Source organism: Embiotoca jacksoni, unplaced genomic scaffold, assembly GCF_022577435.1.
Source record: "Embiotoca jacksoni isolate LCO1_2020_lvr unplaced genomic scaffold, fEmbJac1.0.p SCAF_91, whole genome shotgun sequence".
Lineage (NCBI taxonomy): Eukaryota > Metazoa > Chordata > Actinopteri > Embiotocidae > Embiotoca > Embiotoca jacksoni.
In genome coordinates, this window is record NW_027185449.1 from 756,232 (window position 1) to 770,991 (window position 14,760).

Consider the following 14,760-nt stretch of genomic DNA (forward strand, 5'->3'; position numbering starts at 1 on the left):
TGTCTGTCACGGTGATGTCCAGAACTTCCGTCTGTTTTCTTTTTATTCCACGTCTGTCAGATAACTGTCACTTGTCTGTCGGCAGAACGATTACATTTAGAGACGAGTAAGGATTACAGTATTTGCCTCTACGCCCAACATGGGAAAGTGTGACTCACATGCCACACCTCAGCCAACAAGTTTAGGGCTTTAACTTGTGGCATGTCAGTAGTATAAGAATTTGACATTTTATATTTTGCCAAACGTGTTGAGTCACATGTTTTCTTTCTTTTTTTTTACTGGTTGCAACACCCTGTTATTCTCGACAAAGATTCTTTAGTTTACAGTGATGAACAACAGACAAAAGGTGAACTTATTTATTGTCTTCAAGATGGCTGAAGCTACACATACACGCATACACATGGAGGCAAACAGAAGCATAATATTAATTGCACGTATGCCAAACACAAAATGACTAACACCGTGAGACTTCGGTTAAACGACTTGATGACACAAAGTGCTGCAGTCACATTAAAAGCTAACCGGTCGTGATTCGTGACGACTGCGACCAAAAAAAAAACCAAAACGTACCGCAAGGACACATTGGACACCATTCTGCATTTCTTAACGTAAATATTTACAATCAGTTCCCCAAAGAACAGTAAAGATTGTGGTTTCCCCCTATGGCCCAATACATTAGTCTTATGGTATGTATGTCTGTGCTTTAGTCTACATGTAGCTTACATAGAGTTAAAATATCTGTTAGTGCAATCTGCTATAGAAACTGTGTCATTTACGTTTTCATATTGACCTCCAACTGCATGAATTTTCTGGTGTGAACTGTAAAAAATAGAACCTATATGACATTTATTTAAGATAAATTAATTGCTAAATGCAAAGCATGGCCCAGTTATGTTAGATTGCAAAACAGAGAGAAGTCCATTTTTTTGCTATACTTATATGTCAAGACATTTAAATGTCAAAAAAAAAAAAAAATATATATATATATATATATATTTATCAACAACCTTTGCCATCAAGCAGACCATTTCAAATCGCCACTGACCACCTGCTTACTTTCTACTCTTTCTCATTCACTTTCCATTATCCTTCCAATAACCTTTCCTCTCCTATTGCAACTTATAAACAGTAACAAAACAAAGAAATGTAGTTAAATTACTTCAGGGGCGATGAGAGAGAAGGGAATACAGACTGAGTGAGAGCCAGGAAGAGAGAGAGGGAGTCTGTACAGGGAAAACTTAAGGGTTTGGTTGTGGTTTTCATTTGCCTTTCTCAGCTGCTGGAGCAACAGTCATCGGCTCTGTCTGCACCCCGGCATCTGTAGAGTGGCGTTTCTGACCCTGCAGTTTAAAAGGGAGGAAATGGTGAATGCTTTGTGTGTTGCAGCACCTACTGTACCACTCTCTTCTTCAAAGAACCATGTCATTCGTGACAGATTTGAAGTAACTCTTTTAAATTGGTTCGAAAGCTTTAATTGGTTTTCTAGTCACGGCGAACAAAATCTAACATGAGGAAAGTACCTCTTTTTTTTTTTTTTTCACGAGTATTATTTAATTAAGTTACATTGAATCCAGGCCCTGAATTGGGTTACACTGAGGACAAAGTGACACATGTCAACTGTAAGTGACTGTAAGTGTATTACAAAAGGCCCATAAATGTGCTGTTTAACATGACCTGGTTTTCAGTGTAGTGAGGCCTCCACCTCTAGAAGTGGCTGCTGCCATCTGCTGGATGTAACATGCAGATATATTGCCGTATATGGCCATTCAAAGGATATGTCAATAGGCATGTACCATGAAATAGAGGTATATTGTGCATAGGTCACATTGTGGCTTCAGAGTTGCAGTAAACAAACAACGTCTCGGTGAAAACCGACATTCGTCTTACCAGATTTTTAAAGAACAGGTGGATGGAGTTCCTCTTCTCCAGTTTTCTGGGCACATTCGGTGCATCGTCTCCGGCCGGGGAGGCCACCGAAGCCGCTTTGTCTACGGCTGCCTCCGCTGTCTTGGCCGCGGCTTTGGGTTCCTCTTTGGCTTTAGCTGCCTGAGCTGCCTCCGCTGCTGCAGGCGGGGCCGGGGTCGCCTTCTTGGGCTCAGCAGCCTGAAAGTGTCGGTGGTACATAATGAAAAATAATCACTTATTCCAGTCTCAGATGAGCAGAGAAATCAAAGTCTGTTACAACTGTGCTTCACTCATTAAGTGCAGATGGACTCTGAGGCGGCAATTTGAAGTGGCATTAAGATGTACATCTGCTGTTAGGGTACAGTTTGTCTTAGTGATTGCAGCATTATGAAGGAAAATCACATGTAATAGCAGACGGAGAAAAGTATTTCTGCCAAAGAAAGTTGTTTAGAGCGTGTTTTAATACCAGACTGATGGTATTACTATGGTTAATAATGCAACTATATTCACAAGAGTTTCGTGGTATTTACCAGCCCAGTTGTTTTCCTGAGGAACTGAACTCCACTTGTAGAGGCTGCTTGGACTTTTGTGGTCATGTGATCTAACAGTACCTCAAATTCACACGAATCTGTTACTCGCTGTTAAGGCAGAGATTTTCAGAGGTTTTAAGGGGAAGTACAAAAGCTTAGAGTGTCCTTACTTTGGGCTTGAAGAGAGACAGGAAGGAGGATTTTGGGGCCATTTTCTTTTCTTCCTGAACCGGTGGAGGCGGTTCTGGCTTTGCAGCTGCCTCCAGAGTCCCGGCTTTTGAGGGATCCACCTTCTTTTGGCAAAACAGCAGAGAGGACAGTGCACACCATGAGATATTTACAAATCAAAAGGCATGAATGAAGCTGACAGAGTGAGAGGAGGAGCTGCCACCTGTGACATGAAAGAAGAGGTAGATGGAGGAAGGAAGAGAAAGCAAAAAAAACAAGTTAAGGATAAGAACTGGTCCTTGTAGGAAGAACGAAAGCCCACACCGGCATGCACAGAAACTTTCTATGCAAAGGAATGAAAGGGAAACAGAAAGAGGAATGCTTCAATCTCCACCTAGATTTTGAAATGATCCACTATACAAGAAATAGTTAGACAAACATTTTGGGAAATACTACCAAAATACTTGCGTTCTTGCAGAAAGTACGGTAGGAAGTTTCATGCTTCTCATATCTTTCCATCAAATTTAAAGCTACAGCCACGAGACAAATAGCTCATCTTAGACACTTAAAGCAGCAAGAAACAGCTAGCGTAGCTCTGTCCAAACGGTAGACTGTATATAAAAGTGGACGTAGCTTCCGGGTCTGAAAAAGGAGGCCGAAGGGCCTAAAGCCGCAATACCAACGGGCGCCACCAGAGGTCGGCTCCAAAAAGCCTCCGACTCCATAGACTCCCATTCAACTTCCGTCATTAAATTCGAGGTCAATACATTTTTTCCACAAGTTATCTCGGTGTTGTTAGCTAAAGTCGCTCCTTCTTTTTAGTTGTTACGGAAATTGTGGTTTTACAGGATATAATGACATAACTACGGAGCTTTAGAGGTGCTGTGGACACCTCCGACTGAGACAAGCTGTTTCCTGTTGCCTCCAGTCGTCACACTAAGTTAAATCACCAAACTCTTCGAAAACAAAGAAAATACACGTATTTCCCAAAATGGTCATCTCCTCTAATTTACCTGAGTTTCTACCACTGGCTGTAAAATCTCTTCCACCATCTGCAGGAAAGGGAAAGTTATTCGTTTTGGCGATCAATTTAAAAAAAAAAAAAAATTGCCAACCCTCTCCCCCCCACGTAACTGCTAATGTTAAACTTCACGTGTGTTTACTCTAATTAATGAAATGTTACATGTGCTACAACGAAGTATTTTGTACATCTGCGGCTACATCACATATCAGAGGTTCCTGTAGAGTGAAGAAAATTCAGAATTAATATCCCCTGAGCTCTTCTCGCTCATTTACCTGCACAACCGCTTGTGCCACCTCCGCCGCCGCCTCCTGAGGTTCGACCTTACTTTCAATCTGAGCGAGTGCAAATGAACCAGAACATGTAAAAAAAAACAAAAACAAAAAAAACATCCGTGTGAGTCATGTGACAACAATCAGACGATCAGAAGCTCCCTGAAAAAGAAGACTGACAACTCCCTTTTTTTCTTTCCGTTTACCTGCACTCCTACAACAGGCTGTGATGCCTCCGCTGGTGTCTCCTACAGAGTAAAACGGATTTTTTTTTTTTTTTTACTCTGAATAAATGCAAATTGGAATGAGCATCCATAATATTGTAACCGTAGGCTACAGCGTGTCTGTTTTGTAACACGGGAGATATGGTTTGTAATTACTCAGGCGGTAATTTGACTCGTGAAGTTTGAACACCTGCGCAGGCAGATTCACATTCACAGCAGAATACATGAATACATCATCCCCTCTAGACTCTCAGTGTTTACCTGTACTGCTACCACTGGCTGTACCTCTACTTGTACAGCTGGGTGCGGCACCTCCTTGATTGTCTGCAGGACAGTTAGGGGAATTCTTATGTTTAGTTAAAGCCAACAATAAGTCAGAAATTAAATGAACCTGTAAAAAAAAACATGGAAAAATGTGTAATTATGAAATGCTTTAATATGTTAGAATGGCAATGCATGCTGACCAATAAGAACCAGTTAAAGGTCCAGTCCAAATACATTAGATGAGGAGAAGATCATTGCACTGTGTGTGAGTGTGGAACTCAACCTGGGCAATTAGTTAGCTTAGCATGAGAGGTTACATAAATGAGAAGCGATAGAAAAGTTCCAAAACTGTTTCTGATGCTCCCGAACGCATCGCAGCACAGTGACGCGCATGGAGCAGAGGGGAAGAAACAACTTTCGTAAAAAAAAAAAAAAAGAAGCATTTTCAAGTTTCGTTGCTTCATCAACATCAGCAGCCGCAGTTGCACACGTTTTTGTGTGCGCGACGTAAGCCAGAAGCGCTCAATCAAATGTTGCGTCGAACTGTAGAAATCGGCGACAGAGATCCTTTAAATGCTTCAGGAAAGTCTACGGCGATGAGGCGGTGAGCCGGGCCAGGTCAATAGCGACCGGGTGGGTCTTTCTTTGACATTCGCAGGTCGTGCACCTTCAATTTTGTCCCCCGGGGTCAGACTGTCAACACCGAGTTCAAGTGTGACGTTATGAGGCATCTGAGGGGAAAACAATCGACGCAAACAACCTCCAACAAACCCTCCAACATGCCTTTTCTCGCCCTTAACAACCCAATCGTAGCTCCCTACCAGCCGCACCAACTCTAGCTGGCTGCAACTTCTATCTGTTCCAAGAAAAATTTGAAATTTGATGTGTGCTCTCTGCTCAAATTTAAGGTCCATAATGAAATTGCAAATGCGCACTAACAGTGGTCACAAAAAGACACAGACGCTGATGTGGATAAAGCGATGTAATTTGGTATATTCATTCACCAAAGTTGTTGTTTCCCACTGCTCTATGTCCATCAGCTCTGTTCACGTGCAAAAGGAACAATCTCTGAACTTTTTGATGGCACTTTGTTCACTTCTCAGCTCCGGCATTAAGGCTCCAAACATGGTCCGCACGAATACATGGATGCAAATGGAAAAGCTGACTAGAAATGCTAAAGCTAATCTCGGCAGTTCTTCACCACAGAAAGAAAGAAGGGAAGAAAGGAAATTGCAGCCGTGATGTGTGACTTTTTAATCGCTCACAGGAAAAGCACAGAAAACTATAATCTAAATACAGAAGTGACAAAGTTCTGCTCGTCTAAACAAACAAAACGAGTCTGCTTTCTCTTGTTTTGAGTGACAGCGACTTTAGATGCAATGCTACGTTAAGATTTTTCATCTGACACACTCCGTAAAAACACTAAACTGATCATGCCTCACTTGGAAGTCTTTGCATTCACATGCTTGGGACAATGTTTGGGGCCTAAAGCGCAGTGAATAAAACACTGTACCGTCTTGTTTGTTTTACTCGAAAAAACCCGAATGAACTCGACTGTTTCTTGGTCGACCGGCGGCTCACCGTTACGGTCGATGAATTGATAGACAGTACAGTTTAAAGAAACAAAATGTCACGTGTTTATTAGTGAAAGCCAAATTAGCAAATTAGCTCTTTTTGCCTTCCATTTTGGTTTCAAACGTCGTGCCCAGACGTGAGAGTGGCATCAATCCTACTCGTCTAATTCGAGTGAGCGCAGTGAGGTTTGCTGCTCCTGTTACTGTCGAAACGGCACGTTGCAAGTTTCTGCCAACTCCACACAAACCAGCTCTTGTTCCGTTAGTATCAGGATGAGCCACGGTCAGTCTGAGAGTATGATAATCTACTGTACCGCTGCTGCTGTCTTGGGCACGGGATTGGCTCCACTTGCCGAAGCAGCCTTGCTTTTGGATGTCTTGAATCCTATCTGTACCTCAAAATTCACATACAGTATGTTTCACACATAATCCGACATGCTGTGGAACAGGCTGTGCATAAAATAATCTATCCCCTAAAGTAGCGACTGAGTCTCGCAGTCTTGGAGTTAAGAGTCGTTTACTTACCTTTGGGCGGAAGAATTTGCTCAGGGCGTCTTTGGCTGATTTTCCTTTTGGGGACTCGGGTTGCTTCGCGGCAGCTTTTGGTTCTTCTTTTGGCGTCGCCTTTGCAGGTTTGGCAGCTGGCTCTCCTTTGATTTCCATTTTCGGTGGCTCTGGAGGAGGTGGCGGCGGGATAGACATTCCTTTGGGTGCTGCAGGCGGTTCAGATATTTGTGCAACCTTTTCGAAAGAGAGAGTGTGGGATATTAAAATAAAGGTTTGCCACGAAAAAAAACAAAGGAAACTGTCAGAAAACCCATTTGATGCAATGGTTGTTGTAATGAGAGATATTGTCGGTAGTCACATTTTCCTTCCACTTCATCCACTAAAATTGTTTATTATGATGTTAAGTTAAGCAAATAAAATGTCATTTCTGGAAGTGAACTGAACCCAGCCATGTATAATAGATATAGAAACTTCATGTCAATTCCAAGAAGTGTTATGCAAATCAAAGCACTTTATGGGCTACATGCTCACAGTGGTGGTTGCCGCTGGTTGGGCCTCCTTCGGGGACTATTTTGCAACAGAAAAAGGAAGCCGTTAGAGAGATGCAGTCAAACTGAAGCGAATAAAAGCAGCAAGCTTGTCATTTAAATGCTTTGGGAAAATCTGCAGCCACATTTAAAAATAAAAAATTAACTTTTGAGGAGTGAAGAAGACTCTCAGTTCGAGCAACAGAAACAGAAATGGATGTGACAGTGAACTAGTAGCAGTCTGTGTTTTCCATAATTACAGATTTGGAAATTGGAAAAATGGGATAACAAGGGAAATCGAAAATTTATCGGTTCACCTGATCTTTTGTGGCATCGGGAATAGCTGTTTCCTTTTTGGATGTTTTAGCAGAAGGCACCTGAGCAACAAGGGAACGAAAATGAACTGTTATTTTTTTTTTTTAAAGCCACACACACAAACAAACAAACAAAAAAAAGAAATAAAACCAAAATCAGTGCCTTATAAATGCAGAACGCATCAGCATCGTGGAGCGTGATGTAAATTGCGCGTATAAGCCAGTAAAGCTGCGGTTTGGAGTCAGAGGATGCAACAGTTGATGTAACGGGAACAGAAAAATAATTATGTCGCCAAAACAGAAGCCTTTCACGAACCGCAGACACGGGCCTTTATGCTAAGCTAACCGGGGCACACAGAGTGCACACTGAGGTCCCTGACAGAGCACATACAGTACATGCGCTGTCATTGTGACGGCCATTGTGCTCCGGAGATGGCGTAGGCCTGCCCTCGCTCTATCTTCACGAATCTCAACTTCCAACCGCACAGGCCTCCCTTGTGAGCTCACACTATGGGGCGAACAATAGGCCACCACATCCCCGCATGTTCACAGACTCGATTAGCATGGGGCCGACGGCAATGGTAACTCTTTAAAACGGTATGAATCCAAAAGACAGCACGATGAAGAGGAAATACAATAGCTGCCTGTTGGAGGTTTTCAATCAGGCGCTGTCATGACGGCAGGTTTTGTCATATCATACAGTAATACTCTTTCACATATCTCTACATATCAAATGTTAAATTAAACATCTCTTCTCTGTTGAATTTAATATCACTTAATCAGACAGAGTCATCAAAAGTCTCATCTCCAGTGAGGCATTATGCAGTAATTAGGACGTACATTAACTTCAATTTTTGTTGTTTAATTAGCTCTTTGACTTCAGAAATAATGACAGAAAACAAGGATGCATCTGATTTTTCACATTTAATTACTAAATTTTTTTTTTTTTTTTTCCAAGCATTCTAATTTTATAAGACAAGTAATTAAGAAATACCAAGAGCCTACAAACCCCAATTAATCCCTCAAATGGTGTCACTTACTAGAGTTTTGAAGAAGTTCATAACTGGATTCTCTTCTTGGCTTTCCACCTCTTGGTTTTCCACAGGCGGACGGTCGGCGTTGTCAGATTCAGGAACTTTTTCCTCCTCTGGACCGGAGTCTGGAGTCACTCTCTCTGGCTCCGTTAACGACTCGGATTCTTGCTGTAGGTTAGCTGCCTCCTATGCACCATCACAGAGAGTTTAGCCTTTGAGAGTTATTTTACAGCAGCGCAGCTGATATGCAAGCAGCGAGTGTCTTAATCGCAGCATTGAGATGGGAGCACAATTCCAACCATGCCTCTGCCTACTCGGGGCATTGTCAACAATCACCCTTTTATTAATGTGTGTGTGTCCCACCCCTCACTCATTGATATTCAACAATGTGTGAGAGTTATGCCCTGAGAAATGTCAGGAAAGTCAAATACCTTGCTGTGTCCCGATGGTGTTTATTTTATTTTTTTAAGTATCTGAACCAACCAACTGGGTTTTTAAATTCATCTTTTGTGAATCTTTTTACCTCAGTGTGTCAATATTTATTTACAACCCCGTTTCAAAAGAAGTTGGCACGTTGTGTAAAATATAAATTAAAAACATTGAAAATACACCAAAGACAATTTATCAAATGTTGAAACGAAGAAATGTTTTGTGTTTTATGAAAAATATATACTCATTTTAAATTTGATGCCAGCAACATTTCTCAAAAAAGTTGGGGACAGGGGCATGTTGAACACTGTTTTGCATCACTTTTTCTTTTTACAACACTCTGTAAACATCTGGGAACTGGGGAGACCAATTGCTGGAGTTTTCAAATTGAAATGCTAATAACATGCCGGGTGGTCCCTCTCCTCTTCAGCCTGGAAGATGCATCGTCCATGATTTCTAAAAAGAATCTCAAATTTGGATTCATCAGACAACAGGACAGTTTTCTACTTCACCTCAGTCTGTCTTCAATGAGCTTGAGCGACAAACTGTGTTCACAGACAATGGTTTTCAGAAGTGTTTATTAGCCCAAACAATGATTTCCACCACAGAATTGTGTTTGTAATACAGTGAGGGTCGGAAGATCACACCGATCCAAATATGGTTTTCAGCCTTGTGCACAAAGATTTGTCCAGATTCTCTGAATATTTTAATGATTTTATGGACCGTAGATGATGAACTCCCCAAATTCTTTCCAATGTTATGTTGAGGAATGTTTTGCCCATGCAGTCTTTCACAGAGTGATAAACGCCTCCCTATCTTCACTGCTGAGAGACTCTGGCTCTCTGAAATGCTCTTTTTATACCAGATAATGTCACTGATCTGTTTCCAATTAACCTAATTAGTTGTGATATCGTTCACCAGGTGTTTCTTTTGGCGTTACACAACTTTTCCAGTCTTGTATTGGCCCTGTTCCAACTTGTTTGGTACATGTTGCTCCCATCAAATTCGAACTGAGCATATATTTTCCAAAAAAACAAACAAACTAACGAATTTCTCTATTTCAACATTTATTATGTTATCTTTCATATATTTTCAATTAAATCTGGGTTTACATGATTTGCACATCATCACAATCTGTTTTTATTTACATTTTACAGACGTCCCAACTTTTTTTTTGGAAACGGTTGAATTATTTTCACATTATATTGATTTCATATTCCTTTGCAACTTTAGGAAAGTCTAATTTGTCAGTCAACACAATATGATGCAAATAAATTATGAATAAATTTACAAAGCATTTTTGGAAAATGTTTCTGTATATTACACTGTGAACTTTGTTTCAATGAAATTTTATTACATTCATGACGTCCTTATGAGGTAGATACAAAAAAATATGAATGTACAGTAGAACCCATTCACATGTTACAGCTGTTCTTCCTTTGGAAAGACATGAATGTTGACAGTAATACTGTAGATAAGTGAAGATTTCTCTAAACCAACGAGCACCAATGCTGATTCTTCAACAGCTCATGTCCAAGCAGACTGCAAACCCACAAATAAAACCTCCATGTTTGAACTTATGGCTTAATTGCCTTCAGAAACCTCTGGAGTTTGTGAGTCCAGTATTGAGTGTGTTTACTCCAGAATTCGTTCTCAGCCTTCTCTTCAGTCTCCGGCGTTGCCTCCTTTAAAGGCGTGAGGTTGCATTCGGCTTCTTCTCTCAGGATTTCCTCTATAAGGGCCTCCAGAACGGCATCAACACACTCAGCATCTTTCTCGCTATCGGCATCGTCCAGTGGAGTTTCAAATGGGACGATGTTCTTCTCGGGGAGTTCCTCTTGGACTGAAGCATGGGGCTTGGTCATTTTTGTGGCGTCCGTCGGTGGCACATCTGCTTGAACATCTTTCAGCTCCTCAATCGCTTCGAGCTCCTCTGAAAAGTCTTCTGCAAATGATTGTAGTGCGTTTTCCAACACGTCAGTGGTTGCGTCTTCATCACAGGGGCTTGGGTTCTCCTCTATGGGATCCTCTGAGATTATAAGGTACGGTTCTGGACTTTGAGGACTTTCAGCGTCCACTGAAGCATCTTCAGACAGTCCATTTTGTTCCTCTGCCGGGTCACTTTCTTCCACAGATTCTTCACAACTGCTGTGAATTCTTCTACTACAAGCATTTTGGGTTTCGGTTGTTGCTCACTCTCTTTTGCTGACTCTTCAGAAATGACAGTGGGGTCGCTGGTTTCATTGGATGAAACCTCATTCTCAGCCTCTTCTAGGACCTCTGGTGCCGTCTCCTCTGAAGGGACGAGGTCGCATTTGTCTTCTTCTCTGATGATTTCTTCCACAATGGCCTCCAGAGCGGCATCATTCAAATACTCCTCAAAAGAAGCTGAGGCTTCACCAGAATTTTTAACTTCATCTGTAACTTTTTTTGTTCGTTGCTCACTCTTCTCTGCAGGCTCTTCAGAAACGACATGGTTGGAATCAGTCGGATCACTTGATTCATTGTCCGCCTTCTCTTTAGTCATGGCAATCATCTTTGGTTCTATTTTGTCTGAAAGCACCGGCATTAGCGCAAGTTCATATAATAAAGCTTCCCAAGCTTCATTCGTTTCCTCATCCTCATCCTCAACCGGCTCCTCTATGAAGGAAAGACATGATTCTTGTTCACCAGTGAAAGGCACAATGAATGGGACGATCACCTCTTCTTCCAGAGAGCTGTCTTGATCTGTTGCAGGCTCTTGAGGACTGCTCGTTCTGGGTTCTAGTTCAAGAGAGAGGAAATCGATTGCTGCCTCTGGTATTCCCTCAGTATCGTCCTCAACAATGTGAAGACTCGATTCTGATTCCTCTTCCACCTCAGGATCAGACTGAGGATCGACTTCACCGTCATCAGGAGACTCGAGAGAACCTTCAGACAGTTCATGAATGGTATAAAGTTCAGAATAACCTCCTACAATAACGATATATGCCTTGGAGCGACTGTCACAGTCCTCTGAAGGCTCATCAGCAATTAGAGGGCTGAATTTCTCCTTTGGGAGTGTTTCCTCGACTGCTTCAGCATCATCAGCAGTAACCTCCCTGTGGGCGGACCCCGCCTTAACTAGGGCGTCTGCAGGTTTTGCAGGTGTAGGATTTGGCGCACTGGATTCGTTTGGTCTAGATTCTGCAGCTACACTCTTGTGCACATCATTTTCCACGATGGCCACTTTTTTGGTGTCGATCCCAGCCGTCGGATTGTCTGAGAGTTCCTCATTTAAAGCTTCTTTAACAACCTCCTCAGCTTTAGGTTCATTCAGGGAATCCTCCTCAGTTGTCGCCGTGTCCGCCTCTTCCGCTCGGCCGTCATCATCATCACCTGTTTGCGTTGAAATGTCTGCTTCGGGTTTTCTCTCCGTTTGTGTTGATACTTCAGTTGTTCGACGTGAATGTCCCTCTTGATGCTCGGCGGTAACGGTGGTAGCAGCTTCCTCTCCACGTGAATCCTTTATTATGAAAACCAACATTGCTATTTAGACGAAATGCAGTTTGTGTTTGTGTCTGGGACACATGTGATTACCACGTAGTTCATCCCACTGAGTCATAATAGAGATAGCTGTCTTATAGTATCTGGTTAAAAGAAAAAGTTTCAGTTGTTGTCGAGTGATGATTAAACTCCACAGACGTTCCATCTTGTGGTGATTAGAGATTAGATCAAAATGAAAAATGGGACACAAATATGTAGTTTAATTTGTGCACTGTGGTCTCGTAGCACGTTACTCGAACAGGAATAAAATAGTGCATATGTTTGAGGTTACGTGAATCGGCAGATTGATGCACATTTGGTGTCTTTGCTCATCCTGGAGAATTCAGCTACAGGAAATACTAACAGGATCGATTCATTGTTGGTTCTGGTCTCTCGTGGGTTTTTTGACAATAAAAAAAAATAGAAAACTTTACAGACTTATACTTTAAAAAACAAACAGGAAAAGTGTACTCACCTGCTCTGGTTCAGGGGGAGGAAGACTTACATCCGTTTGGTCTTCACTTGACGTCTCCTTTTCTTTTTCTTGAACACTATCGACGTTCGCTCTAGGTCCGGACTTCTTTTTGAACATTTTGCCAAAGAGCATGGTTTTGCCTTTGTTTTTCTTGATGTCTTCCACCTGGAGGACGGCGGGTTCCAGCGTTTCAGAAACAGCTTCATCACCGGCGGGTGGACAGTCTGATTCGATGACCACATATTCAGTGGATTCTGTGGCGAAGTTTAAAGAGGGGGTGTCGCCGTTTTGGTGGATTGTCGTCTCACTCTTAACTGTAAAAAAGAGAAATATATTAGTAAAATGAAAACAAATGGCTCCCAGGTCTGTGCAATTTCAAAATAAAGACCAAAAAACTGTTGCCACTCCTAAACTAACACGAGAAAAAAAACAATTTGTGGTTTAATATTGGCTTAAAATTATAGATATGTGCAGTATGTTTTTATTTGGTTAAAAATGTCTCTAATTGGGACTCTAAGTAAGCTCTGATAACTTCCTGTCTGAGTTGCAGTGACTCATCTTACTTAATAATTACGCAGCTTTCGCTGCTGTTAGACATCAGCTGATATTTTAACCTCCTTTGCATGCAACATTAAACACACGTCTTCTTGTGCAATTCGCCGTGAAGCAAACATAGGTAGGATGGTGATTTAATGCTCAGCTGCAGCATCAACATCGGCTCTTAGACAAACTGGAGTGCCGGTGGGAATCGTGCAGCAATAATGCCGCCGCTGGGACACCATGATAGGTCAAACACTCGCTCCCTGTCAAATGTCTTGAGACTACGCCTAGAGTTTACACTGGAGGACTCAAGACACAGTCCAGCTGGGAGTCACTGTGTTTACAGAGCATTATGACAGGCCAGAGGACTAATCCAACATGGACATGGAGAGATCATTGCCTGTCAAACACTCATATAAACTCGTTCCCCATAAAGAAAGACACGAAGAAACACAACAGAGGACAGTAAAATAAGTATACATCTAATCTTCTGTCATCCTTACTGTCATCCGTAATCTATATATTGAAAATTTAATTTGAGTCTGCATTTATATTATCACTGTAAGTCATTAGTACATGTCACATTCCTGTTATTTCTCTTAAAAAGAGAGAAATTCAAGTTAAACCTCACCATCGATCTCCAGCCCGTTAGACGTGATGTTCGCAGAGAGGCCTCCGTTCACCGATCCATTTTCATGCTTCTCAGACACGGTCCCGTTCTGTAAAGAAAACAATAAATAAATACATATCGATCCGTGTCACTTCAGCATCTCCAAGGGAGTATTTTTGAGAGAAGAACTGCTTTCACTGTCAATAGAAACCTGAATATTATCAGCATTATCAATGTTTGTACATATCAGCTGTAGGTTTTGTAGGTCTGTTGTGTAATTTGTGTTGTTTTACCTGATTTATCTCTTTGTAATCTGATTGCTCGTTTCCCATGTTTTTTCCCCAGTCGAAACTCAAAACTTTCAGCTGTGAATCAAGTCAAATCGAAATGTAGTTTTAAGTTGCACTGACAAGCAAAAACATACTGCAAATAATAGTTAACAACCCGTAACTTCAATCAAATGTCTTACCTTGTTAGAGCGCCACAAGTGGAGCAAGCAATGTCCTCCTTAAGGAAAAAAAACCTGACAAATGACTCTCTCCTCCTGCCTAACTGTGTATTCAGTGTATTGTCAACAGGCCTATTTTATGTGTACTTTAAAACGGGTGTGGACTGTTTTTAAGTGATCATTTAAATTTACTCAAGTCAGAATCCGCCCAGCAGTGCTCCTCAGTAACAAAAAAAAGAAAAAAGCATGATTAGCTCAAGGTAATCCCTTTGTGAATTTTCTGAATATAACGTGACGAGATCGTAACGAGTTACACTCCTGATCAAGTGCCCTGTGATAAGTTGTGTTGACAAAAGCAGCAGGGATGTGACAGGATGTGTCTTAAGGATGTTGACCTGGCACTCGCAACGCTAC

General features: G+C 41.7%; 1 protein-coding gene across 10 annotated transcripts; it reads right to left on the reverse strand.

Moving 5' to 3' along the window:
- Positions 1 to 342: 342 nt before the first annotated feature.
- bcas1 (brain enriched myelin associated protein 1) lies at positions 343 to 14,462 on the reverse strand. 10 transcript variants are annotated; one of them, XM_069141795.1, is made up of 15 exons: positions 14,368 to 14,462; positions 14,192 to 14,263; positions 13,920 to 14,007; positions 12,749 to 13,062; positions 8,347 to 8,526; positions 7,310 to 7,369; positions 6,997 to 7,032; positions 6,484 to 6,699; positions 4,382 to 4,444; positions 3,900 to 3,959; positions 3,617 to 3,655; positions 2,606 to 2,728; positions 2,436 to 2,516; positions 1,888 to 2,103; positions 343 to 1,340 (listed from the first exon to the last, which is right to left on the reverse strand). In XM_069141795.1, the coding sequence occupies exons 2-15, from the start codon at positions 14,228 to 14,230 to the stop codon at positions 1,260 to 1,262; spliced, it is 1,596 nt and encodes a 531-aa protein (XP_068997896.1). In that variant the 5' UTR covers positions 14,231 to 14,263; positions 14,368 to 14,462; the 3' UTR covers positions 343 to 1,259. The 10 variants fall into 10 exon arrangements, with proteins under 10 accessions (XP_068997896.1, XP_068997895.1, XP_068997894.1 ...); XM_069141794.1 differs by lacking the exon at positions 4,382 to 4,444 and adding an exon at positions 6,273 to 6,347; XM_069141793.1 differs by lacking the exon at positions 4,382 to 4,444 and adding an exon at positions 6,273 to 6,353 and having other exon boundaries at positions 2,606 to 2,725.
- Positions 14,463 to 14,760: the final 298 nt, after the last annotated feature.

Coding starts and splice junctions, on each gene's coding strand:
- bcas1 (XM_069141792.1), bottom strand. CDS start 14,230: ATGGGAAACGAGCAATCAGATTACAAAGAGATAAATCAG. Junction 14,008..14,191: donor ATTACAAAGAGATAAATCAG/GTAAAACAACAC, acceptor TTTTCTTTACAG/AACGGGACCGTGTCTGAGAA. Junction 1,341..1,887: donor ACCTGTTCTTTAAAAATCTG/GTAAGACGAATG, acceptor TTTAAACTGCAG/GGTCAGAAACGCCACTCTAC.